Source organism: Neopsephotus bourkii, unplaced genomic scaffold, assembly GCF_033783945.1.
Source record: "Neopsephotus bourkii isolate Nb327-2 ecotype Australia unplaced genomic scaffold, CSIRO-AGI_Nbou_v1 NB_234, whole genome shotgun sequence".
In the NCBI taxonomy this organism is placed as follows: Eukaryota; Metazoa; Chordata; class Aves; order Psittaciformes; family Psittacidae; genus Neopsephotus; species Neopsephotus bourkii.
Window position 1 is genome coordinate 7,161,766 of NW_026900744.1, and position 26,418 is coordinate 7,188,183.

Genomic DNA, 26,418 nt, shown 5'->3' on the forward strand with positions numbered 1-26,418 from the left:
GGCTGCTTCAGCCCCACACTCCCACCTCTCCCCTTCCCTCACAGGCCCGGACACCCCCACTGCTCCCCAACGCAGCCACCCCTCACCTCGCTCCTGCCGCCAGCTCCCCAATACCCCTCCCCAGCTCAGCCCTGTCCCCAGTCCGGCCCCGGCTCCGGCTCCCACAGCGCAACCCCACCTCCGTATCGGGCCTCTCGGCAGCCGCCATGTCCGGCGCGCCCCGCCCCGCGTCCTCTGACCCGGAAGCGCCACTGGCGCGAGCAAGGGGGCGGTGCTGCCATGCAGGTGAGGGGTGGAAGGGTCGTTGCTGAGCGGGGTGCGGCCTGGCCGGGAGCAGTGGCTGTGGGGCGGTTCGGGGGCAGCGGGGATCGGGGCCATGCTGTAAGCTGGCCCGGGCGGTTCCCGGGGCCTTGCCGCAGGCGAGCGGCCAGCCAGCGCGGCGTATGGAGCCGCTTCGTGGCTGGGGGCCTTGTGTTTCGGAGCCTCCTGCGGCGGACGCCCGTAGCTCCGCGGGCTGGGCCTGAAGCGGTAGCCAGCGCTGCTGACGCCTTCGGTGTGGCCCTGGCGGGGCCTGTGGCCGCCGACTGCAGCGGTGCTGCCGGCCCATCTGTCTGCTCCCCAGGGGTTAAACCCAGCCCGGGCTGGAGCAGACTGAGCTCGAGCAGCGGGTGCAACGCTTTGCTGTGCAGTACTCTCCCCTTGCTGCACGGCTGCGGGTGAGCGTGTGTGGGGGTATCTGGGTGCACCGCTCCCACTCAGCCCTTGGTGAGGGTCATCACACCAGGGTCCACCTGCCCAGCAGCCTGGTTTTGCCTCTAGTGAAGAAGCCAATGCCCAAAAGAAGTTGTAAGAGCAAATTAAGCTGCTGAGTGCCATACGAAGGCTAAGAAAATTGAGGCTGTTCAGCCTGGTTAAGAGAAGGTTGCCTGGAGACCTTAGGCCAGGTTGGACAAGGCCTTTGGGCAACCTGGTCTAGTGGAAGATGTCCCTGCTCATGGCAGGGGGGCTGGAACTGGATGATCTTGAGGTCCTTTCCAACCCAAACCGTTCTGTGATTCTGTATAAACTATTGTTAGCACATTAGCCTTAAATGAATTTTCATTCATGGAAGAAGGTTCTAGTTATTATTTGAAGTACTGTGAACTTTTAGCCTCCGTACTGTCCATTGGAAAGGAGTTGCAGAGGTTAATGGCAGGTTAGCAGGCTGTGAAGATCCACCTCCTTTGGTTTGCTTGAAACCGCTACCTAGTGGCTTCATGCAAGTCCCCTGGATGTCTTCCCAGAAACAAGGGTGAAAGTGGATTGTCCTGCCAGTTCCTCATCTATAGGGCTGGTTGTATTGCCTCTCCTCATTTCAGTCACTCTCACATACCAGACTCCTTTCTGTTTTTAACTGCTGCATCTATGGAACTGATGAATATTCATGATCATCCTTGTTGCCTTTATTTGTACATATTTCTCCTATATCCCTTTTTAATTGGAGGGACAAGGTGACACATGATATTTGAGATGCACATGAGGCGTGCATTTATACAGTGATGTAATGATGCTTAGTTTTCACTTGCTTTCCTAATAAATCCTATTACTGCTTTTACTTCCCCTGCTTCTTGAGCCTTGGGCAGGTGTTTTTATAGGTCACCTCAGATAATCGCGAGATCTGTTTCTGAGTGATAAATTACCAGCTCAGAGAATGTCATTGTGTACAGAAAGTCTGGGTTGGGTCATGTCCCCCTGCTTTGTTTCGCCACATGCTCTGCTTTATGTTTACCTACTCTGAATTTCACCTTTCCCTCTCAGTTGCTCTGTATCAGGAGGTCCTTCAGCAACCCATCCTATAAACCTTGTCTTTACTACCTCAGGCCAATTTAGTATTGCTAACAAAGTCCGTAAAGCACTGTTTGTCTATAGCGTACGCCTGGGAGAGGCACAGCATTCCTTGGAACACACTGGCTGGTCTTATTGCATGCATGCTTTGCAATGCTTACATCTGCTTCCAGCTCTTAGTGGCTTTGGAGAGAACCAATGAAAGAATGAGGCTTGGAGCATGCTGCTGCCGCAAGAGCAGCACTTCTGCAATAGGGTTTCATTCACCCTCTTGAGGGCTGCTTCGATAAGCACAGACAATGGGCCAGGTGAATTGTCTGGGTAGATATGGTGGCACCCTTGCAGCAGACCACTGGCTACCAGCCCAACTTGTAATGCAGGCATTAATTAATCTTCTTGCACAAACACAGTGTGCACACAATTGTAGGGTCATTTCATAATTGCATAGGAACTGGCTTAGTCCCATCACAAGATGGGGGAGAGTGCACTTATCTGAAGGTGGAACACCTGGCGATCCACTGTGTGCATCCACTCCATGCATGGGGTACTGGATTTCATCAAGGTTGACTTAGCCATTTCTTCTTAGGTGGTTGAGTGAAGTCTGATCAACGGTTGCTAAAAAAAGCCCTTATAGTCTTGTCAGTCTATAAATAAAACAGAAAAATCTGTTGTTCTCATGAACATGGCGGATATCAGATAATCTTGCCAGTGAAGCTCCCACTGGTCTGGTGTATTTAAACAGAACAACAAATGCAATAGCAAGCATGCCAACAGCCTGAGTCACACTGTCTGCTTTCCCAGTCGGCATTCCCTTTCTATTATTTGATTGCTTTGTCCCACCCTCCTTATGGATTATTATTGTACAGTTCTCGACTTACATGAGCAGTTCATTAGGGTTGGAACTTTAATTATATTTTGTGCAATGCTCTAGTGTTAATAAGTGAGAATAGATAAGATTCTGGAGGGTTTCCACAAGATATGAAGATTTGCCTTGATGTCTTTGGCAACAGATCCCCTGCCCTGACACTTTGTCACTGTCCTCCCTCACCTGTAGATGTCAGTGGAAAAGGTTATTTAAACAGTGTAATCAGAGCAAAAGGCAGGGGGTGATGTGTGATTGTGTTGGTGTGTGCTGCCTGTCACGGCAGGGCCTCCTACAGCCGGTAAGGCACAAGTAGAAGAGGACCTGCAGGTTTCTTTGGCAGCTGGAAGGGGCACTTGAGCAGGAAGAAAGTAAAGAGGGAGGTGAAGTGCAGAAACTGGAGTGTTTAGGCCATGGATCTGGTACTCACTCTGCAAAGGGCTGTTTTGGATGATGACATCGCTGTGCACACATCTACTGTCAGTAAAGGCTGAGAGATGTGAATGTACTTTGAGCTGCATTAGTTTAATGACTTACAAAAGTGGCATGAGCTAACTTTGATGACTGCCTGATGTGGTGAAAAGCAGATGTAAGCAATAATATCTTTACTTATCTAGATCTTAAAGAGGACAGCTATCACAAGTCTCTTGACTAAGTGTTCTGATCTAAGGGGAAAGGATCAGTGTGGAACCATAGGATTTTTACCTGCAGGGTCTGGTGTTTGCTGCCCTGGAAAAGAAGGTTCTCTGTAGGAGAGATTGGATGCGTGTGTGTGGATCCACAGCACCTGGGGAAGGTGTAAAGCTTTGTTCTCATCTGTTGTCTTCCCTTTTTTCAGAGAGAAGAGAAGCAGCTGGAGCTGACCCTGGAGGCACTCATCAGTCAGGTGGCCGACCTGAAGAACTCTTTAGTCAGTTTTATCTACAAGCTGGAGAATGAGTACGATCGACTCACTTGGTAAGAGCTGGGGGCACTGATGATCACTACTGAAGCTCTTCCACACTTGGCTTAAAGGACCAAAAGTATAATTAAAAAACATCAGCCTATTGTCAGTAAGTTTAAATTTGCTTTTCACGTTTCTGCTGGAGGAACTGCTACACATCTTCCGCCAGAAAAGCAGTTGAAATCCACTGGTTTCACGCTGTATAGAGTCATGCTAACACCTTTTGGTCTAGACATTTTGTGAAAACTAGACTTGCATCTGCAGTGACTGGAAGCTTCTTGGACAAATTATCTTGGAGACCCATGCACACGCTATATAATGAGCAGTGGTTCTTTCTGCATTTCATGACTTTCTGGCCTTTTCTGGCTCTGTTTTGCTGGTTCTGCGTGTTTTACCAAACAGTTTGAGAGATTTGCAAGGTGGCATTCTTCCTGATAGACCATAAAGGTGTTATAGCTACAGCTTAATGAACTATACAGTATCCTGAACAGCATCTGCCACTGCAGCAGAGCTTCACAGGCAGTCAGTTTTTGTAGTTAATGTTGCAGAAGGCAGGAGAGATCATGAATATTCCAGAGAGAGAAAGCTGAAAGGGAGGGACCTCCTTGACAAGATTACCAGTTATTTTGTTTCATTATTGCTTAGTCTGGATAGCCAAGCTATAAATACTGTCTCTCTTGGCTGTACTGCTTAGGAGTTAAATTGTTCTCAGACTTTGCTCTAGAACTGCACTGTGAGAGTTAGAGATAAGGAAAGCATTGCTTCTGTGTGTATTACTGGGGTAATTTGACCCTGACTGGATGCCAGATGCCCACCAAAGCCACTCTTATCATCCCCTTCCTCAACTGGACAGGGGAAAGGAAATACAATGAAAGGCTCATGGGTCAAGATAAGGACAGGGAGAGATCATTCACCAATTACTGTCACAGGCAAACCAGACTCAAGTTGGGGAAATCAGTTTAGTTTGTTACCTGTCAAATCAGAGTAAGGTAATGAGAAATAGCAACTAAATCTTAGAACACCTTCCCACCAACCCTCCCTTCTTCCCAGATTTAGCTTTACTCCCAAGTTCTCTAACTTCTCCCCTCAATGGTGCAGGGGGGACAGGAGGTTGTGGTCAGTTCATCACATGTTGTCTCTGCTGCTCCATCCTCAAAGGGAAGGATTCCCCAAACTCCTCCCCTGCTCTGGCATGGGGTCCTCTCCACAAGGCCCCAGGTCCTGCCAGGAGCCTGCTCCAGTGTGGGTTTCCCATGGAGTCACAGTCTCCTTTGGGCATTCCCCTGCTCTGGTGTGGGCTCGTTCATGGGCTGCAGGTTGATATCTGCTCCAGCATGGCCCTCCATGGGCTGCAGGGGCACAGCCTGCCTCACCACAGTCTGCACCTGGCTACAGAGGAATCTCTTCTCCAGTAACTGGAGCACCTCTTCCCCATCTTCACTGACCTTGGAGTCTGCAGAGCTGCTTCTCTCACATATTCCCACTCCTTTCTCTGGCTGCAATTGCTGTTGCATAGTGTTTTCCCCTCTTAAACACATTGTCCCAGAGGTGCTACCACCATCACTGATGGGCTCAGCCTTGGCAAGCAGTGGATCTGTCTTGGAGCTGGCTGCATTGGTTCTATTGGACATAAGGGAAGCTTTTAGCAGCTGCTCACAGGAGCCACCCCTGTAGCACCCCTGCTACCAAAACACTGCCATGCAAATGACATAAGTTACTGAAATACCAAAACTGCAACTTCCAGTGTACTGCTTGTGAGATCTCTGAGCTATTTGTAGCATCTGAGCTATTTGCAGTAGGGGCGGGGATTTCTCCACAACTGCGGTAGGTTTTACTGTTTACTGTCTGGAATAAACTGATTTGAGGAATAATAGTATTATTTCCTCACTTCTCAACTTGAGTAAAGAGAGAAAAGCCATCTGTGGCATCCCTTTCCATGTTCTGTCCTCTTTATTTGCTCTCCCAGGCCTTCAGTTCTGGACAGCTTTGCATTGCTCTCTGGACAGCTGAACACCTTGAACAAAGTGCTAAAGCATGAGAAGACCCCACTATTGCGAAACCAGGTTATCATACCCCTGGTGCTGTCTCCAGACCGTGATGAGGAGATCATGGTAAGAAACTTCCCTCTGAATGTTGGTCCTGGAGTATCAGAAAGTACTTGTGATCTGCCCCGGTTTGCCATTCCTCAGCTCTGGGTGTAGAGAAAGAGAAGGTGATGAGTAGGTCTGCCTGTGAGCTGCTTTGCTGGGGGGCTTTCACCAACAAATGTACTAGATGCACTTTACAGGAGGTGTTCCTGTTAATAAATATTATTTTCATCATGATGGGGCTGTGTAACTGGGAGGTCTCCTTACCAGCTCCTGGTTTTCTCAGCCCTAGCTGTGCTGCTGTCAGATATCTACATCTACATGTGAACTGTTTGTCATCTGACCAACGTGAGGTGTGTTGCAGAATCTAATGTATGTGCTGGCAATATTTATTGTTTGCTTGAATGAGAAAACTTTTCAAGTGATGATGGCCATGCTAGTGGCATTGCACTGCAGACCCCCATGGTTTGCTCTCACTAAACAGGCACAGTGCAAATGCTGACACAAATTGTTGAAACCTGCCCTGGTGAAATGCTGCCCAGATCAAGGTTTCCCCAGTGCATGCTACTAGCCTTGTTCTAGCACGATGGCCTGTGCTCTGGTGTGGAGCTGTAGGAGGAAGCTCTGAGTGTCTTGTCACTCACTCTGAGGCTTAACCAAATATTTCAGCGGCAGACAGAGGGGCGTGTGCCAGTGTTCAGCCATGAGGTGGTGCCTGACCATCTTCGAACTAAGCCTGACCCTGAAGTGGAGGAGCAGGAGAAACAGCTGATCACAGATGCAGCTCGAATTAGCCCTGATGTGGCACAGGTAGGTGAAGAAGAGTTTGATACTTCTGCCTTTTAGTCTTCTGGCACAAGATGCCCTGTAACTCTGCTTCCTTCACCCTTCCACCTGACAGTGTTCTGTTTTGCTGTGCCCTTATCTGAGGTTTCTCCAGCTCACCCTGGCTGAAGTTTGGTTTCCTCCACAGTTTCACAAACAGGATATCCAGCCCACTGGCTATTCACAGGAGGTGAAAACATCAGAACAGTCAGAGAAAAGCAAAGGCTATCCCATCCCCATAGTGCCCTGTCTACATTATCACTGTAGGCTCTGCCATCAAAATGCCTGTTTGGCTACACAGACCCTGGAGGGAGAAAGCTTGTTTGCTTACCTTACTGACTTGTTCTGGGTTGGAAGTATCCTGGTGGTTTCTGATGGTTTTCATTTTGCAGAAACAGATCCAAAGTCTGAACAAAATGTGCTCAAATCTTCTGGAGAAAATCAGTAAGGAGGAGCGTGAATCTGAAAGTGGAGGTATGTCACTGAGGTGGAAGTGGTGTGCAGGGTCCAAACAGCAGGCTTGAGAGACTGATGGCAGAATAGGCAAATCTGGGGGTCATTCCAGTCCTTTATGATACCCCTTTTGAGGAGGTGGTAACTGTTTACCAAGAAAACATCCCAATCAAATTGGATTGATAAAAATAACTGTGAAAATACAGCGGCAGTGAATGGGAAACCCCTTAGCTATGTTCTGAAGGAATCCACGATATGTTTGTGTGATGTCCTGTAGATAATGGCTTCTTCAGACTCACGGTCAGCCTTTTTTGGGTTCTGACTCTGATTCTGGACATCCTTATTTTACTGGTCTCTGCCATCACCTGTTCTCTATTCCTGGGGGTGCTATGTATGTACAACTCTCAAAGGTACTGGGGTTTTTGTGATGTTTTTTTTTGTCATCTTTGACACAAAAGTGTAAGCAGGGATCCAGGCACAGGTTCTGTCTGCTTTCCAGGATTAATAGTATAACTGGGCAGGTGTGTGGTAGAAAAAGTTACAGAAAGCATGCTGCTTATGAGCCTCCAAAAGAGGATGTTGACATTGTTTATCTAAAACACAGTGCTTATTACCTGCCATTGGATCCAGCATGGAAAAGCTTTTAGTGGGAACATTTTCATGGGCATGAAGAGTTGGCTTCCTATTCCTTGGGTAGCATATGCTCTGCTCTCCATGAAGAAGCTCTTGGATCACCACTGTCTTTGGATTTTTCAGCTTCTTTGACCTTGCTGAGACTGCTGTAGGACAGCTTGTTAGAAGCTGATCTCTGTTACATGCACCAAAACTGTAGAAAAGTAAATTCAGGATGCTAGTTTTTAAACTTGATTGCAAAAATGCTCCAAACTAACTTTTTTTTCTATAGGTTTAAGACAGAACAAGCAGACTTTCAACCCTGCAGATACCAATGCACTGGTAGCAGCTGTGGCCTTTGGGAAAGGACTGTCAAACCGGAGGCCCCCTGGCTCTGGAGGATCTGTACAGTCAGGCCAACCAGGAGCTGGTGCCATCATTGCAGGTGCTTCAGGCATGCAGCAGGTCCCAATGTCAGGTGCACCAGCTCAGCAGCAGCCAATGCTGGCAGGAGTGCAGATGGCACAAGCAGGACAGCCAGGTAAATAAGTTGCATATCTGAGATCAGTTGAAATTCAGGGAACAAGAAAGAGAAATGCAGGTGTGGAGGATCTTCCCGAGTCACTTTTTAGATATAACCAAGTAAAGAGGTTCCTTTCTGGCCTTAATAACATGAGTCAGGTTATAACAGTGGAGTAACACTGGCTTAAATTGGATCAGAGATTAAAATGGATCCCAGACATCCAGCTTCAGCTTCTTAACTCATGCTGCAATACCATTTTAATAATAGACTTAGTGAGCATAGGAATCAATATGGAGGGAGACCACAGCTGTCAACTTCTAATCTTGAAGTTACCATCCCTGACTCCAAGTCCCTGAGCCACAATATGTTAGTATAAGGGGTATTCTGCAGAGGTATCACTGTAGGCTTGCCCTGTTCTGGTATTCTTCCTTATATGTCCTTTGTTGTGAGGAATGGGTTTGGCTTGGGGAGCCTCCAGGTCATGTTAATTGAGATTATGGATATTGATACCCTCATTGGTGTTTTCTTGACTGGTAATGACTGTTGTTCAGAAATGAACTTGAGCAACAATATTAATCCTAAGTTAATTATGTTTGTGTAAGAATTAGAAAGTAATTTCCACTATGATTTGGCAGCCCCTGTGATTTCTGGCTGCATTCCCACAAACACAGTCTTCAGGATGGGACAACAGTCACTTGTGTACACCAAGCAGAATGCGCTGGTAACAAGAGCATTTGTCCAGCCCCTGTTACCTAGAGGTTCCCTTTTGATGAGAGCAGCTATCCTGTGTTTCACCAAAGGTCAGTCCCACTGTCCTGCTGGTGACAGTGCCCATGGCCAAGGCTGAAAGAATTTAAGAACAAACCTTATAGTGACAGCAGTTGTTGTTTAGGAATTTTAAGACAGGGTCTGAGACCATTGGGTATAGCAGCAGTTCCTTTTTGAATTATGATTTTGACTTCTACAGCACCTGCAGCATTTCTTCCACAGCTTTACTGCATTTTTTGTTAAAATAATATCCTTTTTATGTTTAAACCTTTTGCCTGGTAATTTTATTGCATGCTTCTTTTTTACCCTTCCTGTTTATGTTGTGAGAAATGGGGAATAATCATTCCTTAGTTATTCCAGAGTGGTTTTTGTTATTTGGAAGTCTGTCATGCCTCTTCCCTTTGGCTATCTTTTTTCTTTTCCTCCCAGCTATTGAGTCCTGTTCTGTTTAATATGTCCTTGTTTGAAAATTGTATTGTGTCTTGGACTTGCCACTCTTACCTGCACCTTTTCTGTTTTCAAGACTGGGAACACCAGAACCACTCACAGTATTCCAGGTGTGGGTAAACCCTACAGTCCTGGTCACTCTTCTTTTTGGAGTCATGTCCCAACAGTATTTGCTAATTTTTAGCACTGGAGTGACATGGGATCTCCTGCCAGTTCATTGCAGGCAGAGACCCTCTTTGGATGCGTTTGAGAAAGTTTAGTAATCTTTATTCTTTAGCCATTTGCTCATCAAATCTTCCCATGTCCTCCTGCAACACAGTTTTAATTTTCAGAAGCTGTGCTTTATTTATGTTCTAATTTGAGCACACATTCCACTTTCTGAAGGAGTATTCTTTGAATATCCCTCTCGCTGCTCTTTAATCCCTTTTTGTTTATTCTTCTGATCATTTTAGTTTTGTCTAGCACTGTGCACTCATTGTAAGCGGCTAGCACGATGTCTTTGAACACACTCCCATGTGTGATCAGTATCAGCAGAGTAATAATGCCCAAGAAGTGGACCTGGTTAAGAGAAATAACAGATCTGAGAGAGGCTGAGTAATTGAAATACACACCCTGACTATAATGCTAAATGGAAGGGGATACAGGCTCTTGTGTTTGCCTCTCTGAAATGGAAGTGGAGATCAGTCTGGATCCTTCTGAGAGTGCTGCTGCTAGCAACTTCTATGAGACTGAACAGGTCCCACACTCCTGTAGGAGCTTCCTAACAAAGAGAAAGACAGACTTGTTTAAAATAGAACAAGGATAGAATTTGAGGGGATATCAGGTGGAATTGTCAGGGAGATTTCTCAAAGGAGAAAGATGCCAATTTGTAGAAGAGATTGATTGTGTTAGGTCAGAAGCTGGAAGATGCTGTAGCAGGAAAGCCTATTATGGTACCTGGAGTGGAACAGGAAAAGCCCAGAGAGGGCTGTTGTGAGTCCTGCATGCTCCTGAGCACATGTCCTCTCATACAGCTGATTTTGCTTTTTCTTTTTCGCTCTCCAGGAAAAATGCCAACTGGCATAAAAACAAACATCAAATCTGCCTCAATGCATCCGTATCAGAGATGAGCTGAGATGAACCAGGCCTGGCAAACAGCTGTTACCAGCATTGTTCCTGCTGCAGCCACCACACCTGGCTTGTGTAGAGTTGCTAGTGGCCATGTCTCCTGGACACAAGTACTTCTCTGCTCAGTCAGAGCAGAGGACTTTGCTTCTGGTATTGATCCTATTTTCTTCAGGTCTGGCCTGGAGAACAACTACCCTGATACAGAACCTGAAGAGCTGCATGGAGCACTCTGCTCCTTTCTGCTTGTTCACTTGCAATGATACCTTTACTCCCTCTTGTTGAATAAAGATCTTGTTATGCACACTGTGAGATGCTGGTGTCCATCTCTTGGGTCATAAAGACTCGGATTTCCCTTTATGTAAGGCTACAGAGCAGCTCCAGTCTAAAATACATAGAAAATGTTGGAGGCTAAGTGCTGGAGCTGCAGGATTATGCATAAAGACCTATAATAAAGTGAATCAGCAGGGCACAAACATAAGCAGTAAACATCTTGTTCGTTGTAAAACCATTATGACTATTCCCCAGAAAGCAAAATACTGGGAAAGTCTATTACAGGGAAAGACTATTACAAAGCCTGCAGCAACAAGGCAGCATTTCAGGAACAGAAGCACAGAGCTTTGGTATTCTGATGCTGCTACAAATCCCAGCTGGATCTGATTTCACTTCCATAGTTCTCTGCTGCTGTTTTCTATGAAGTTTCTTAGCTACTTCAGGATTCATTTGTCACTTCAGAGAGGTATTTAAATCTGCTCAGGACTGTGGTACCTCTGAATTAGCCAGGCTGTGAGGTCTGGCCCATTTCTCATTGCGACTGGTCATTGTGAAGCCGTATCCCTGTTTGACTTTCTGGCCTTGAGCTGTAACATACAACCTGCCTAAGGAGAGATTCCCAAAGAGCATGTGAGTACACACAGTGCTACCCTGAATGCAACCATCATGCCTCTTTCTGTTCTTCCCTGGACTTCCCTTTTGGCTTGTGAAAGGCAGCACTGTATTTTACTCAACAGCATCTGCCAGCAATCTGGTGAGGAAATCTCCACTCAGCAGATAAAGCCTGCAGCTGCTCCTGTGCTGCTTGCCTGTGAGCTAATCATAGAATCAGAGAATGGTTAGGGTTGGAAAGGACCTTAAGATCATCTAGTTCCAACCCCCCTGCCATGGGCAGGGACACCTCACACTAAACCATCTCACCCAAGGCTTCGTCCAACCTGTTCTTGAACACTGCCAGGGATGGAGCATTCACAACCTCCCTTGGCAACCTATTCCAGTGCCTCACCACCCTTCCAGTGCCTCACCACCCAGATCCAGCTTATTTGTGGAGGCTGTGACCCAAAACAAAATCTTCCACAAAGCTGTGACTAGGGCAGCTATTGACCCATTTTCATGTATGGGCCTTTGAAAAGCACTGAGCTGGGAAGTAGAGAGTTGAACTAGAAGCACAAGCAGCTTCCCTGATAAGCAAAGTCGTTCCCCACTGTGAATGAGTCCAGTGAAGTGTCTGCAATGACACCAGCCCAGCCAGATTGATGGGATCCTGTTTTACCCCTAATGGAATCACTCCTGGAACCACTCACTGCAGCTGGGGAACTGGTGTGGAGGCAGGGAAGGGTTTGATCAATGCCTGAAGCTGGGGAGTCAGAGCCTGCAGGGCTATGTCCTGTAATGGGCTGAGCATTGCTGGGGCTGCCGTTCCCTGCTCTGTCTCATGTCCCTGCTTTGGCTGGGAAGGAAGGCAGAAAGCTGAGGAATGTGTGTCAGATCCCTGGCACTGTCATCCACGGAGCCTGAGCTCCAGGATGCTGCTTCACTGCTTCTTTCCTGACTGGCTTCCTTATAAAGCTAAAATGTGTCAGCACTGGGGCCAGTGGCTGCCTGCTACCCGTGCTAACCTGGCTCTCCCGAAAACGCCTCCAGTGGGGACGGCAGACCTTTCACACACTTGGACGGGAGGAAGGGAAATACAGGCAGGGCTTTTTTCCATAGATTATAGAGCCAGGGAGGCCGGCTCAGCCCCCAGCGTAACTTCCTGCATGACACAGGCTGCCCCGAATTAGTTCTTGTGTAAATTAGAGCGCTGTTGGTAGGAAAACAGTTGCCTGAACGGACACATCTCTGCTACAGTGGCTGGTAATTGTCCTACAGTTAATTTTTTTATTGCACCTTTATATCGAGGCTGCATTTCTTTAATTCCCTTCGAGTCACTGGATCTCCTCAGCCAGGAAGTTGTGAGTCCCAGAGAGAGCAGTTGGATGTGATGTGATGATCAGGCTTTCCGGGTAACTTTTTTTCACCACAAACTGAACTGATGGAAGTCCCTTTTGCTTTAAGGCATATTTTCCATTTTTCACTCTTGGCTCACATCCAAACCTCCTTGTGCTTTTGTGTCCTTTGGGACACTGGACTAGGACATGTTATTCTAATTGTGGGAATGGGAATTTCAAATGCAGAGCGACTTTATAATCTCTTACCCAGTCACTGCCAGTGCTTCAATGTTTAAACAGGGAACAGGAACAGGCCTTTTACGCATAAAGTCAAGGTGGAAATTCACGGTCCACTGCTTGCCACTGTGGCCTGTAAATCCAACAGGGATTCACTATTCCCTGTGCCAGAATAAAAGCACAGCCCTGCTGGGTCAGGGCAAAGGCTTGGTCTGTTCCCTCCTGAAGCAAGGACCAAGCAAGCAATCAGGGAAACAGACTCTCCCTGCAAGCATGGGCTGTACTGCCACGCTGAGCCCTCAGGGCTTTGTTCTTTGCATTTTCCAATCCCTTTTGGAACCTGTCCCTCCTTCATAGTATAATTTTAGCAGGGAGGAGGCTCAATCCCATCACGGAAGGTGCTGCCGGGCTGTCTGGACCCCAGCTGGGGTGCTGGACTGTGATGGAGAGCACAAGCACAGGCACTGGTTTGTTCTTGGCACCCAACATCCCCCTTGGAACCAGTCGGGCTCTGGTGCAGAGGATGGACATCTTTCTCCATGCAGCCCCAGTGCCCAAGGGATGCCATGGGCTCCAGATCACTGGCATGCCTCCAGTTCCCAGGAGAACATACTTCATCACTCCCTTTCCTTCCAGGTCATCAGCTTCACACTATTTTGCACTCCCTGCTAGAAACATATCCTCAGTGTCAGCCCCCTGGGAGTATCTCCTCTGCTGCCTCACACTTGACCAGGTCTCCAGCACTCTTGTTCCCAGATCACACACGCTGCTGTACCAGCTAGCTCACTCTCTGACACTGAAGAGTATTCCACACAAATTGATGTGTTAGTTTGACTGGTTTATCGTCTGTAATCCCTGATGATTGGTATTTATATTTCTCTGCTTCAAGTATCGATACAATCACATATTTTGCAGTCATTATTTTGCATGGGATGACTGTCGAACAGACACACCTGTTTACAAGGCCATCCTGTTTACTTTTTCAAATGCTGGCATAGCATCAGCTTGCTTGTTCTCTGGAGCTCCTCCAGGCTGCCTCGTCCTGCTGAATGTCAGCATTAACCTGTTGGGTCTTTAAAAACAGATTTCAATTTGGTTTTCTTTTTAAAACATTGAGATGCAGGATAACTGCACTGCTGAGATTTTAACATTTGCCTTATGCAACTGCTGTGAAACGTCTTCCTGAGTTACTGTTAGAGGGGAAAAACATTTCACCTTTGTGACAGGAATGCTTCATCTGGCTTCCTCCCAGAGGCAGGAGCAAGATATTTATTGCCTTTCCTTCCTGCCCAGCTATCTACAGTCCCACCATTCCCAGCCGTGCTGGGTGGTGCCCACAGCCTGTCCTGCTGTTGCCCTGGGCTGGTTTGCCTCTGGAAGCTGTGAAGGTGAAGCTTGGCGTGGTGCCACCACTTCCCTCTATCTCCTGCATCCACTGACCATCACGACTAACATCTGCCACGTGTTTGTTCTCTTCTCCCATTCCCATGTGGAGATGTGCACACAGGTGTCTTCTGCTGTTTAAAAAAGAAAAACATAGCACTTTTGTTTGGTTTGCTAACCTGCAGGTCTTCAAAGTGTGTGTCATTAAGCCCTTACACTGGAGGTGAAGTACATCAGGTGTGAGGGGAGATGTGGTTGAAAAAGATCGGGGGTCACCTGAGGCACTTCTTCACTCTCTGTACCACAGCTAAGGCAGGGTCCCAGCGCGGGCTGGGGGGCTGGTCTCCATTCCTCCTGCTAGAATGGGGCCTTTCCAACAGAAATGTCTGGGACCAAAGGAGAAGTCTTGTGGTGGTTGGGTTGAGGGAGCCTGAGCACTTTTATAAGCTAAGATGCAACACTATAGGGTGCGTGCTGCCAAAAGATGGTAAGTTTTGCATATGCATCACTCCCAAAGCAGCTTTGCCTGCAGCTCAGACAAGGGGAGACAAATACATGGAGTCAGCAGCAAAACGTGCCTCTGGCCATTGAAAAGCTCAGAAACTGCTTGAAAATCAAAGGCACAAACAGAGGGAAAACAGCCAAGTGGTGGAAGCAGAAACCCCAGGTTGCTCTCTGCTTTCCCCTGGGCTCCCCCCATGAGCTTGGTGGCTCCAGGAGAGCCACAGCATATCTACACGACAGCTGGTGCCTACAAATTAATATACAGGTGCTCTGGAAAAATCCCATTGAGTTCCTCCTTCCAATAGCAATAAATCTTCCAAGTGCAATAAATCTCCATCTGTCTTGGAAGTAAAATGTTACCACTTTGTACCTCACCTAGATGCTGCGGTAGTAAAAGTACATGCTCAAGAAATGGGATGTTTGGATGTATTTGTACATGCCATAAAAATAGTTCAGGGTGATGGGATTCCAGAGCTTATTTGTTGTCCTCTCTGGCTCGACATGAACATTGCCTTGGTGGAAACTTGCACTTGGAAATTAATGAAAACCTCCTGCAGTTTGCTCAGGGGTAACCCTGTACATGAGGAAGCACACAGGAGCAATGCAGAGTGAGCTGGCCGGCTCCTCGGGAGGAGAAGCTTTTGTCTTCTCTTTGGTTTATTTTTTTGGTGTGTGTTTTTCAAAGAAAGGAAATTACTGCCTGTATTTGTCTGAGACACATACTTTCCAAAGCCAGGGGATCAAGAGCTGTGGTTCCTGCTGTGGTTATCTTGTCACTGCTGCTCAGATTCTGTCACTGATTTACCCGCTTGCCGTAAGGCTTCTCCCTTTGCTACCATCGTGTCCAAGCAGGGGGGTTGGAACTAGGCCATCTCTAAGGTCCCTTCCAACCCAAAGCATTCTATGATTCTATGAGCAATGACTGTGCCCCAGGGTACTTCTGCACTATTTTTCCATGCTTCGGGCACCACTGTTGTTTGTGGATGCTGTTTTGAAGCTGCAGCGTTTTCCCTTCCTGGGCCTAGGCATCCTCCTTCCATGCCTATTGCCAGGTGGCCTTGGTGGGACCTGTCTGCCTCCCCCTGTCGTGTGCCAGTCCTGGGCTCTGCCCACCCCAGCATGCAGCAGAGAGGTGTGCTGTTTCCGCAGAAACTGGGCTTTGAAGCTTGTGGTGGATGTTTACATGGGGTTTATTTTTGGTACTGATGCGGTTCTGAAGCCGGGATCCTGCTGTGTGGGATGGGAGAGATGGCTTTTGTCTCCTGTTCCACTGCAGCAGCGTGGTGGGACTTCAAAGCAAAGTGCTAATGGCAGTAGCTAATACAGGACCAGTTTATATCCCCCCTGAGAAAAGCATTCTGCGTAAGTGGGGCTGAGGAGCCATGATTTTGGCTCCCATGTATATTTAGGCTCCCATGGGCATCTCAGCACTAGAAACAACCACAGTTGTCATCATCATCGTAGTGCAGTCTGTTTTGCTCCAGTCAGTGGAACCATGCAACAGCTCATGACTTGATTGCATGGGACCCTTTGGGGGCACCCACCATGTCAGCCCCACACCGCAGAATCAGGGCTGGGCACGGAGCTGGGCAGCAAGGGTCTGCAAGCAGGAGTCAGGCAGCAGGACCTGAAGCCCTGAGCTGCTGAAGCCCAGCAGCTGCCAAGCCAGGGATGAGTCACATGAAGCCTCTGTGGGTGTGCCCACAGTCACTCTTAACTGTTTGTATTCACTGACACAGGGAATGAGAAAATAGCAATGAACAGGAATGCTCCAACCCATATTTTCAGCATGCTGCTTCTTTGTGTCTTCTGCTCCCTGCGGTTCCTTGCTGGAGCTTGAGTGCAAGATGCTTGTCCCCATACAGACATGAGAGCATTCATGGAGGATGTGATGTTCACCATCAAAACCAATTTTTGGAGAGGCAAATATTTGCAGAAAGGAGGCCACAGTCTCTGCCCACTATCTTGGAGCAGTTTACTGCATATCTGTTTCTCTCATGGTTATATCTGTCACTTAAAGGGAGGACAGTAGCCCCTAGGTATCCAGGAGAAACAGTGCAGCCCCTCACTGTGGGAACTGCCCCACTGCTGATCTCCCATTCCCCCAACCTCCTTGGACATGGGGAGGTGTGTGGGCCTTCAGCAGGACCTGCACTGGTGAAGAACCACAGAAGCAGAGAAGATGTCAGGCAGCACAGCAGTGACTTGGGAGCAGGCAGGGTCCCCCACCAGCCTGCAGCCCTGATGGGCAGGCAAAGCCCAGCCCCGGATGGAGCTAAAACACGGCCTCATTTCACAGCAAAACAATCCCTCTTTGTGCAGCCTGTTCTCCCAGAACAATCCTCTGCTCTGACAATGTCCTTTCTGTGGCTTAGTTCTGCAGAGCCACCAGCAGCGTGCTCAGCCTGATGCCTGGCAGCTTGCACCAGCGCCTGCCCTGCTGCCCCATGGCTGAGGTGTTGCACCTGAGAGCCCTGCCCTGGGCATCCTCTGCTTGGGATTTGGTGGCCACTTCAGGTCAAGACAAAGCCTTCCCAGGAAACACACCACCAGGAGCACCTGGGAGGGGTTTTTCTTCTGGTTTTATTCGCACCCTGGCGCCGCGGCACTACATGCCAGGAGGCAGCCCTGGGACGCAGTTATGGAGTGTGGCATGGGGTGTCAAGTCACCAAATCTGACTCCAGTTCCAACTGCCTGCTGTGGGTTGGAGAAGTCGCCTGGCTTTGCCAAGCTGCTCTCTTCAGGCTCCAGGCAGTCTGGGACAGGTTGCCAAAGCTGATCAACTCCTGTGGGCTTTAAAACACAGAGATAAACGAAATGGCTTCAGGGAGATTGTGGGGATGAGCAGGATGAGGGTTTTCCTATCACCTGCATTTTCTCTCTTCAGAGCGTGTGTGCCCATGCAACAGCCTTGAGAGCTCCCTGAACAGGGGCAGTGTTCAAGTCCCTACCAGAGACAGAGCCCACAAAGCTGCTGTGGTCTCCCATATCCTGCTGCATATGGACAGTCACAAGTGCTTGCACTGGTAGCAAGGACTCCTGTTGTGCTGCATGTGTTGAAGCCCTCAAACCTCCTGACCCTTTCCAGCCTTCCATCAGTCCATTCTATATCATGAGCTGGCCCTGCTGTGCCTGCTGCCATGCAGGGGCACTGAAGAACAGCTTCTCCAAGCTTTTAGTCTCCTCAAGCACCTTGCTCCAGCCTCTTGCTGTCTGTTCTTCACCCAAGACTTGTGTGTATTTGGAACAAGCACCATTATCCATAAGGTTATCCTATAGGCCACGGGAACAAATAGGGATGCTTTAGTAGGTCGAGTGGGCTGAGACTTCTGGCATGTCTGTGGAGACACCAGGGTGTTGCACATTGCTGGGGTGATGTTGCCAGCCTGCGGAGGTGGCTGTTAAGGTTCACTGAAGAGACTGCTGGCTTTTATGCAGCTGATAAAGGATTCTCATCCCATCAGGAAACCTCAGTCATGCATGCTGCCCACTCTGGCTGGCAAGCAAAGTCCATCAGTTAGACACACCAGGGTGAAAGTCTGCCATCAAAGCATTTGCACTCCAGCACACCACCACCAAGCTTCTGGGTGAGGCTACAACCTTTCCTTTTATCTCATGGTATGGCTTTTTCAAGTCATGTTTTAGAGTAAAACTACAGTTTCATGTTACAGCAGGGATTCCAGCGGGGTCACTTCATGCCTGCTAGCTACAGAAATGTGAGTTGTTTCCTGGTAGCTTGAGGGGCTTCTAGGAACTTCAGATTCCAGGAGTGAAGTGAAGGTATTTCTTCTGGCTGAGGAGGAAGACAGCAACAGTGACAGTGATGGGGTAACCGGCCTCTACTGCCAGTGTGATGTAATCAGCACAAATAACAGACAAAAGTTTGCACAAGATGAGTCACTTGATGTTGATATCAACCGTGGAAGGAAGCAGCAGATCAGCCTGAGCTTACTGAAGCAGGCTGGCTCAGGCACGGCCTGTCTGCCCATCTCCATTTGCTGAAATCACAAACTTGGCATTACGGCATTTAATGGTCCTTCAGGCTCTGAGTAGTGCCATCTGTCTCCACGTTTAGTGGCTATGAAAGCCTTGTTTTATTCTCCCAGTATAGACAGAGGTGGTGTAGGAGCATTTCTTGGATGCTTTGCAGTTGCCAGCATAACCAACTTGTCATTTTTTGTCATGGAGTCACAGAGAAGCAGCAGGGATGTGTGGCTGATAGTGCTTTAAGGTCCAACCTCGGGAGAAAGGGATAAACAACACCAGAGAGACAATTTACATTCGGTGTTTTTATCTGATCACCTGCAAAATTGCTGGCTTTCCAAGATTAAAAAGAAAAGCATGGGAAGATCTGGAAATCTTTTCACACCCCAAGTGTAATAAGGCAGGTGAATTTGTTAACTATGTATGTCAAATACATTACTGAAAAATTACAGGGCACATGTGTTTGATTTCACTAAATTAATTTGGTCTTTTTATTATCTTCTAGCTTTTTCAAGTTGAACGATGTCAGTGGTTTTGGCACATAAAAGGCCCACAGTTCAGTTTTTCAGTACTTAAAAAATAAATCCACAGTTATAAATTCAGTGAATTGGAGAATACAAACTTATTTTATAAATCAGATGTGATCAGAAAGATACCTCGGCTCCCCAGAAAGCCAGAACTTTGAGAATTTCTATCTCTGCCAGAAAAACTGAGGAACTCGGTATCTGAAGAGGCTGAAACCCCCTTTTTCCCCACTGATGGTGATCCTAAGACACTCCTAAGACTGGCACCAGAAAAGGTGCAACACTGAGAAAACTGCACCAGCATCTCCATCACATGCAGAAGAAATGATCATTACTAATCCCTAAGGTCACAACCTTTCCCTGAACTTCATTCCTTTCTCATTGCTTAGTTTCTCCAGACCTTCCCATCTGTTAGTCTGCAGATAATCCTGTGCACTGATGATGGCTTCCATCTTTGTGCCTTCAGCAAGTTACATTAGTGCACGCCTGCTTTTTGCACCAAAACAGAGCAACAGGGAGAAAGAGGTGCACTTGGCTCTGCAAGAAGCAAGGAGAAAGCAGGAGAGAGATACTGATGGAGAGAACATCAGAAAAGAGGAGTGCAGAAACTCACACCCACCTCCAACAGATCAGATCTCTGCGTTGAGAAGGATCAGCAAGACTTCACCAAAGCTACAGTGGAAATGGTCTGTTGTCCTCCAGAATAGGCAATGGAGAAAGGAACTTAAGTTCTCTCAGCCTGGAGCCTGGTGCAGCTCAGGCCGCTGCCACCAAGAGCACAACAGCCAGGCTGTTTCATGAGCTGCAGGTGAAGAGTTAATGACCCACAGGGCTTCACCCGCTGCAGGAAGGGTTGGTGCAGCAGAGGCACCCTTGTGCAGGCGTGTGACATGATCATCTCTGGTTCAGCAGTCCAGGCTGCTGTCAGAGCGACACGCTCGGCTGGCGGCAAACAGCTTCTGTCCCAGAGTTCATGTCACACAGGCAGGGCTCAAGATGGATGAGGAATGCTATCCATTTATAAAAATCTCTGCATACACATTGGGACCATCAGGCTGTATGACCAACAGGTCACATCACTCTGGCCTGGTCTCCCGCACCCTCACCTCCCTTATTTTTGAGGGATTTTCTTTGCTATGTATGCCTGTGCTATTCTGCTTCCAAAGAATCACAGAATGGTTTGAGTTGGAAAGGACCTTAAGACCATCAAGTTCCAACCCCCCTGCCACGGGCAGGGACACCTCACACTGAACCATGTCACCCAAGGCTCTGTCCAACCTGGTCTTGAACACTTTCAGGGATGGAGCATTTACCACTCCTAAAAAAGTTCTAGAGAAACTGGAAGACAGAAACCCAGATCCACAACACGCAGCAGATTCATCAAGTCCTTGCTGGAGCCCTGTCCCCAGGGTTAGGAGGGGACTCTCCATCACATCAGTAGATCGAGGTCTTTGCACCCACTGGAGCTCCTGCCCAGGCTGCTGCTGCTTCCAGGACATGGTAGGAAGGGGGAACAGAACTGCAGTCACCCACTGAGCATGAGAAGTGAAAGCCAGGCAGACAAACAGGCAAAGGTGACCCATCAAAACAAGTGAGCGTGAAAAGAAAAAAACAACTAATAGAGGAGAAATGAAATGGAAAAAGATATTTGATGTGTTGGAGAATTAAGAGAGAAACACAAGATATGGTAACAAGGGGAAACTGAAGGAAAAATACTGCACAGGAATAATGGTGGAGATGGCAGATATGACAGGGAAGTAGAGTCCAGGACTGAGAGAGAGGAGAAACATGCATTCAGAGCAGAAGAAAAGACAGTGACCTGGAAATCTATTCCAATAGCAGGAAGTGACTGGGCTGTGCAATTTGGGGCTTATAGTTAGGGCCTGACAAGCCTGCCAGCAAGGGTGGATCCAGAGGAGAGAAGGAATGCTCGGAGAAAGATGCGAGATGTGGATACAAGGTAGAAAAACGTCTAGTAGGGAGTGCAAAGGAATCCAGTGGTGAACTCTCATATCATGGCAACATGGCAAGAGTTCCACTGAATGGGTCTATGAAACAAGTAAAAATAGAGTAATGGAGCAAAATAAAAGGAGGACAAAGAGAAAAAGAAGGGAAGAATAGCAAACAAGGCTGATGCCTACACTTAACAAGGGAGAAAGAGTGATCCAGACAGCTGCAGGCCTGCCAGTCTGATGTTAATAGTATTCAGTTAAAGAGTAATGCAACACATGGACAGGAAATGGAAAGTGGGATAAAATATAGCTTAGTATGTCTGACTAACCTGGTAATTAAAAAAACCCATTCTATAAAGCCATAGGCCCTGTGTGGGCTTCAGGGAAGCAGCTAGGAACCTTGGAACCAATTGGGAACCTCAGTAGGTATTGGGGCTGAAACGATCACAGGAATTCCATGTGGGAAGGAGTTGTTAAGGTCAAGATGAAAGCAGAGCCTAGTGAAAGGGAGCATATCAGGGCACGCAGAAGGTTACTACTAAGGTACTTTGTGGATTTTCTTATAAACTGATTTCCTTAAGGACTGGCACAAATATTAGGTGTGATCTGCTGAAATCATTATGTTGTGGTGCATTAGCACTGTAGGGGAGTGTTAAGGAATGCTGTACTACCAAAAATAAGGCATTTAGTTCACCAGGAGCGCAGTTTTTTCTTTACTTCATTTTGGGGGACTTTGTGAGCTGCAGGCACCTGAAGGAGAGGAGTTAAAGGCACTGGAAAGCTGGACAGAGAAGCAAATGCAGCCCTGGCTGTATCAAGACAGGGAGGTCTCACCAGGTGAGCACAGCCTGTGACCACTCCTGGTCACCTGCCTTCAGGAGAGGGAACCTGAACAGCCACATGGCCGGAAGAGTTACCACAGCATCAGGAGCGGGACAGCCTGGCTAGTAAGAAAACACTGGAAAAACTTGTTTAGTCTTCCATGTATGGCTGAGAGGGAGATGACTGCTGTCTACAGATACATTGGAGCATAAATACTAAGGCAAGGACCTATGTGAGATAAAAGACAATGCTGGCACAGAGGCAAATGGATATTAATGGATTGCTGTACATCAAATTAAGCTGGAAATGGGGTGATTCCTAATAATTAGAGCAGTGAGTTCTGAAACCAGCTTCAGATCAAGCCATTTTTGATCAAGTCTGTGAGGACACCATAGGATGAAGTGCTGCTGGGAACAGCATGCAGACCCATGTAACCTCTCTGTGGTGTCCTGTCCTGTTTCCAGATGCTTGTGGTAGCTGCTGTGGTGTCACTCGTAAAAAACATGACCATATGTGCCACTTGTTTATCGATCTGTATTGATCACCCTCATGCCCTCACTGCCACCCTCACACCAACCCTCTGCACGCCACTCTGCCTGACCCTTTCCCCAGCCCATTTTCCACCGTATCCTTCCCCTTGCTGCGCTGCCCTGCCCTTCCCTCCCTCCGCTTCCCCGGAGAACTGCCTCGCCCCTAGAATCAGCTAAACCCACCCAAAACCCAGCAAACCGCCCCCCCCCCCCAACGTCAGGGCGCTGAGCCCCCGCAGCCCGTGAAGAGCCGCCGGCCTGGGCTCAGCTATGGAATGGGCGGGTTGTGGCGACGCTGCTGATTGGTCCAGGGGATGAGCTCCTCCCCTCAAATGACCTCGAGGGGCGGAGCTTACCCCCTCGGACCAATCAGCAGCGATGAAGGGGGTAGGGCAGCACTTTTTAAGGGCGGGGGCAGCCGTGGTGGCGGGCAGAGCGGGGTGCGGCCATTGGTGAGTGTATGGTGGGGCGTGCTGTGTGCACGTGGGGGGAAGGGTCCCCTCTGGGGCGGTGGGTGCTGGCCGCAGCCCTGCCCGCTGGGGTTGGGCTGGGGGTGCCTGTTCGATCCCAGGACACTTTCAGGGTTTTCTGAGGGGGAAGGATGTCTGAACTTGGCGGTGGGTTGGGAAGTGCTTTTTGGGGTGTTTCATGGCTGATCGCTGAAGGTCGTTGCAGAGCAGGGGAGTGCTGAGCCCAGCTTTGGGATTGAAGCTTTGCCTGAGCGGGGTTTAGCTGCTTGGAGGTTGAAGCTTTGCCTGCCGGGGATGGTGGGCCCTGCCCTGCTGAGGCCATGTGCCCACTTGGCACCTGCTTCCCTGTAGTGGGGAAGAGGCTGGAGGAGGCTCTCGTGTGTGTGCCTGTGTCCCTGTCACCCGGGATGCCCCGGGGCATGGGAGGAGGCGGGTGATGCCCCCCTCACTGAGGGGGTGGAGGGATGAGTCTGGAGAGACCGTGGCCTGATGGGCGGGATGGGTGTTGTGGCATGCCTTTGGCAGGGGGTGAGGCTGGGTGCGGTGGCCACCGGGCAGGAAGGCGCTAGTGAGGCTGTCACTCTGCTGGAGGGGAAGATAGCCACAGCAGCAGCGTGGGTGCGTGTGACAGGCCAGCAGTGTACAAGCCTGTCTGTGTCAGAAAGAGGGAGATAAGCGGGGTCCAAGTTGGGCTGTTGAAGTTTGTAAGAGCGACCGAGTCCTCATGGTGCTCCCTGGCTCATGGCCTGGTCCCCGGTGTCCGGGGAAGGGTGCAGTCCCCTTCCCAGAGCTGGGCTGCTCTCCTTTGGGGCAGTCCTATGCTAGAGCCGCCTCCTCCGCACCGTCTTGGTGCGGTGCTTGGGATGCTTCCCAGCCTGCCGGGAGGAAGGACTGTCCCTCCCCGCTGGTGTGCGCCAGGGCACACGCACCCTGGCCTGTGTCCCGGCAGGTCTTTGCCTGGCGGCCATGCTGGGGTCAGGGTCCCGGCAGTGCCGCGGCTGCCCCCTTCTGCGGGCGGTGACGGGCCCTGTGCCAGGGGCTTGTTGCCTCTCCGGGCCGAAGTCTGGTGGCAGCACAGCTTCGGGGAAGGGGATCGGCATCGCGCAGTTGACACTTGCGGTGGTGCTGGGGCAGCTGCCGTCGCTGCTCCCGGCCTGCAGGAGCCGGGCAGGCCTCGGCCGGGGCTCGCTGGGAGGTGGCTTCACCCCAGTCACCGCCCTGGGCTCGCAGTGCAGGCCCCGTCGGCGGTGATGCCGGCGCTCGGCCGGGCCGCGGCACCGTGCTTCCGGGGCCCGGAGCGGCGGTAGGCCCCGGCGGCGCCACACCCCGCGGCCGTGCCGGGAGCCGCCCGCGCTTCCCTCTCCTGGGCGGGGGGTCCCTGCCGGGCCCAGCAGCGGGAGCTGGAGCCACCTTGCTGGGGCTGCTCTGGGACCCCGCTCGGCTCCCTGACACCTTCCGTCGTGGCGCGGCCGCTGGGTTCGGCCGGGGCTGAAAGCTGCGGGAAGGGCCGTGGTCGGCTGGGGTTTCGCTGCGTTAGGATAAGAACAGGCTTCAGCGGTGGCGCTGGTGGCCGGAGATCGTTCTCCTACACATCCCTCAGCATCAATGTACCATTGAGATGGCTCTTCCCTCCTCCTCCGGGCAGGGTGGCAGTACCAGGCCTCCCCCGCCGATGCGACACAATGTTAGCTTTGAGTGCCGGCTCGTGTAGGTGCTTGGCCCTTGCTCTGGAACGCTGGTGGGAGGAGGAGGTCTCTGTCACCCTCCTGGTGGCAGCAGTAGCCCGGTTGCAAGCTCATCTCGGACTGGTGTGTGGTCATACACGGGGTCTGCACTTGCTGGGCTACTTGCAGGTTTAATAACCGTGGTCAAATGGCTCATCTAACCTTCCACAGGGAGTGCTGGGTTTGCTCTCTGGCTTTTATGAGGGCCTGTTTCTCCCTTGTAATGAAGGGACAGTTGGGAAAACTGCTGCTTTTTGATCTCTGTAACAGGCTGAATGGGAGCACTGGGACAGGAGGGGAGGCTTTGGGGGTGATGGTTTGTATGCCTCAGTGCTCGGGCTGTTTCCTGCAGGGATACTGTCAGGTGCTTTCCAGACTACCTTGGCTCTGGAGTTCTAAGGACAGGAAGAAGTGGGGGAAATACCCTTTCCTGTGCTCATTTGGCATAGTGTGGGATAACACTGGCTGCTTTCCTTGCTAGTGCATTCCCTCAGAGCATCTCTTACCCTCCTGGTGTTCAGGATTGCCTGTGCAGCAGCGGAGCCATCCTGTGCTGCCCCAAACTGACCCTCTTCTCTTCTGCCAGAATGCAGCTAGGGCAGATTCCTAGCTGGACGGAGCTGACCTTCCCACCAGACCTGCTGGGCAGCTTCTTGAGGATGGTTTAGGGAGTCAAACAGTTGGTGGAACCCTTGGTGTTTGACTGAGTCTGCTGTATCTTGTCTGTTTCTTAGGAAGCCCCTCTAGCTCATGGGTGTGGGCAGCTGCTGACAGCCTGTACCTATGGGAAGCAGCATGATGCCAGGTGTTGCAGCATCTACTTGCTGCATCTCGCTGTGGGGATTAAGCCATGCCACCCACACAGCCTGGGCCTCTGCAATCCTGCCCTCTGTATTGTCACCTCTGCTTCCTGAAGTGGGGGGGGGGGGGGGGATTTTATGGTCCTTGATGGTAGAAATGTAATATGAAAGTACTGTTAAAACTAAGGATCGGGGAGGAGAAACGCACTCTGATCTAGAAGAGTTGTACGATGTTTTGAAATGAGTGAGCTTGCTCAAAGTGCATAGTGTCTCCTTTCTCTCCTGGTGGAAAAAAGCTTTGCATCCCTAGGAAGCTCTGCAGCTGGCATCAGAAGCAGGTGCACTGCTGCATGCTTGGCTTGGTACTGTCCTTGAAGGTTGCAGTGAATGCTTTTGCCTTTCCTGTTGCGGTTACAGGGCAGTCAACACCCAGGCTGAGATCTTTCCTTTAGGAAGAAGATTACAGGAGATATTGGGAGTGGTGCCTGTGATGGCCCAAGAGATCTTCTGTATTCCTGTGCTTTTGTATTGGGTTTACGCTCGCGTGTGTCCTGCTGGCTGTCAGATGGTGGGAGTACTTGGGCTGGAAAGTCTGGTTCTTGCCAGTCAAACAGGTGAGGCAGCCTGGGCTCTGCAGGGAGGAGCTGGTCCCCAGGAGCCAGAGTTCTTCCCTGCAGGACTTGTGGGGCTGTTGTTGCTCAGAGATGACAAGCTGCCCCAGTCAGCTCCCTATCAGGAGGCCTGTGTCTGGGTGCAACTGAGACTTCAGTGGCTTGGGGATCGTGGAGGTGGTAACTGGGTCTGATGGTGCTTGATTTCCCTTAGTCTCACAGGG

At 49.6% G+C, this 26,418-nt stretch overlaps 2 protein-coding genes across 14 annotated transcripts in view; one reads left to right on the forward strand and one right to left on the reverse strand.

Moving 5' to 3' along the window:
- The window catches only part of SZT2 (SZT2 subunit of KICSTOR complex), a 58,749-nt gene extending 58,465 nt beyond the window's left edge, over positions 1-284 (reverse strand). For all 13 annotated transcript variants that reach the window (XR_009724169.1, XM_061345076.1, XM_061345083.1 and 10 more), the window contains exon 1: positions 179-284. Coding sequence is in view for 12 of the 13 variants with exons in the window: in XM_061345076.1 (XP_061201060.1) it covers positions 179-208 (30 nt within the window). In the remaining variant the exon portion in view is untranslated. The remainder of the gene's footprint in view (positions 1-178) is intronic.
- Positions 155-10,758, forward strand: MED8 (mediator complex subunit 8). Its single transcript, XM_061345084.1, has 7 exons — positions 155-285; positions 3,525-3,643; positions 5,596-5,740; positions 6,386-6,526; positions 6,934-7,015; positions 7,899-8,147; positions 10,389-10,758. The coding sequence occupies exons 1-7, from the start codon at positions 280-282 to the stop codon at positions 10,451-10,453; spliced, it is 807 nt and encodes a 268-aa protein (XP_061201068.1). The 5' UTR covers positions 155-279; the 3' UTR covers positions 10,454-10,758.
- The last annotated feature ends 15,660 nt before the right edge of the window (positions 10,759-26,418 follow it).

Coding starts and splice junctions, on each gene's coding strand:
- MED8 (XM_061345084.1), top strand. Junction 7,016..7,898: donor GCGTGAATCTGAAAGTGGAG/GTATGTCACTGA, acceptor TTTTTTCTATAG/GTTTAAGACAGAACAAGCAG. Junction 8,148..10,388: donor GGCACAAGCAGGACAGCCAG/GTAAATAAGTTG, acceptor TTCGCTCTCCAG/GAAAAATGCCAACTGGCATA.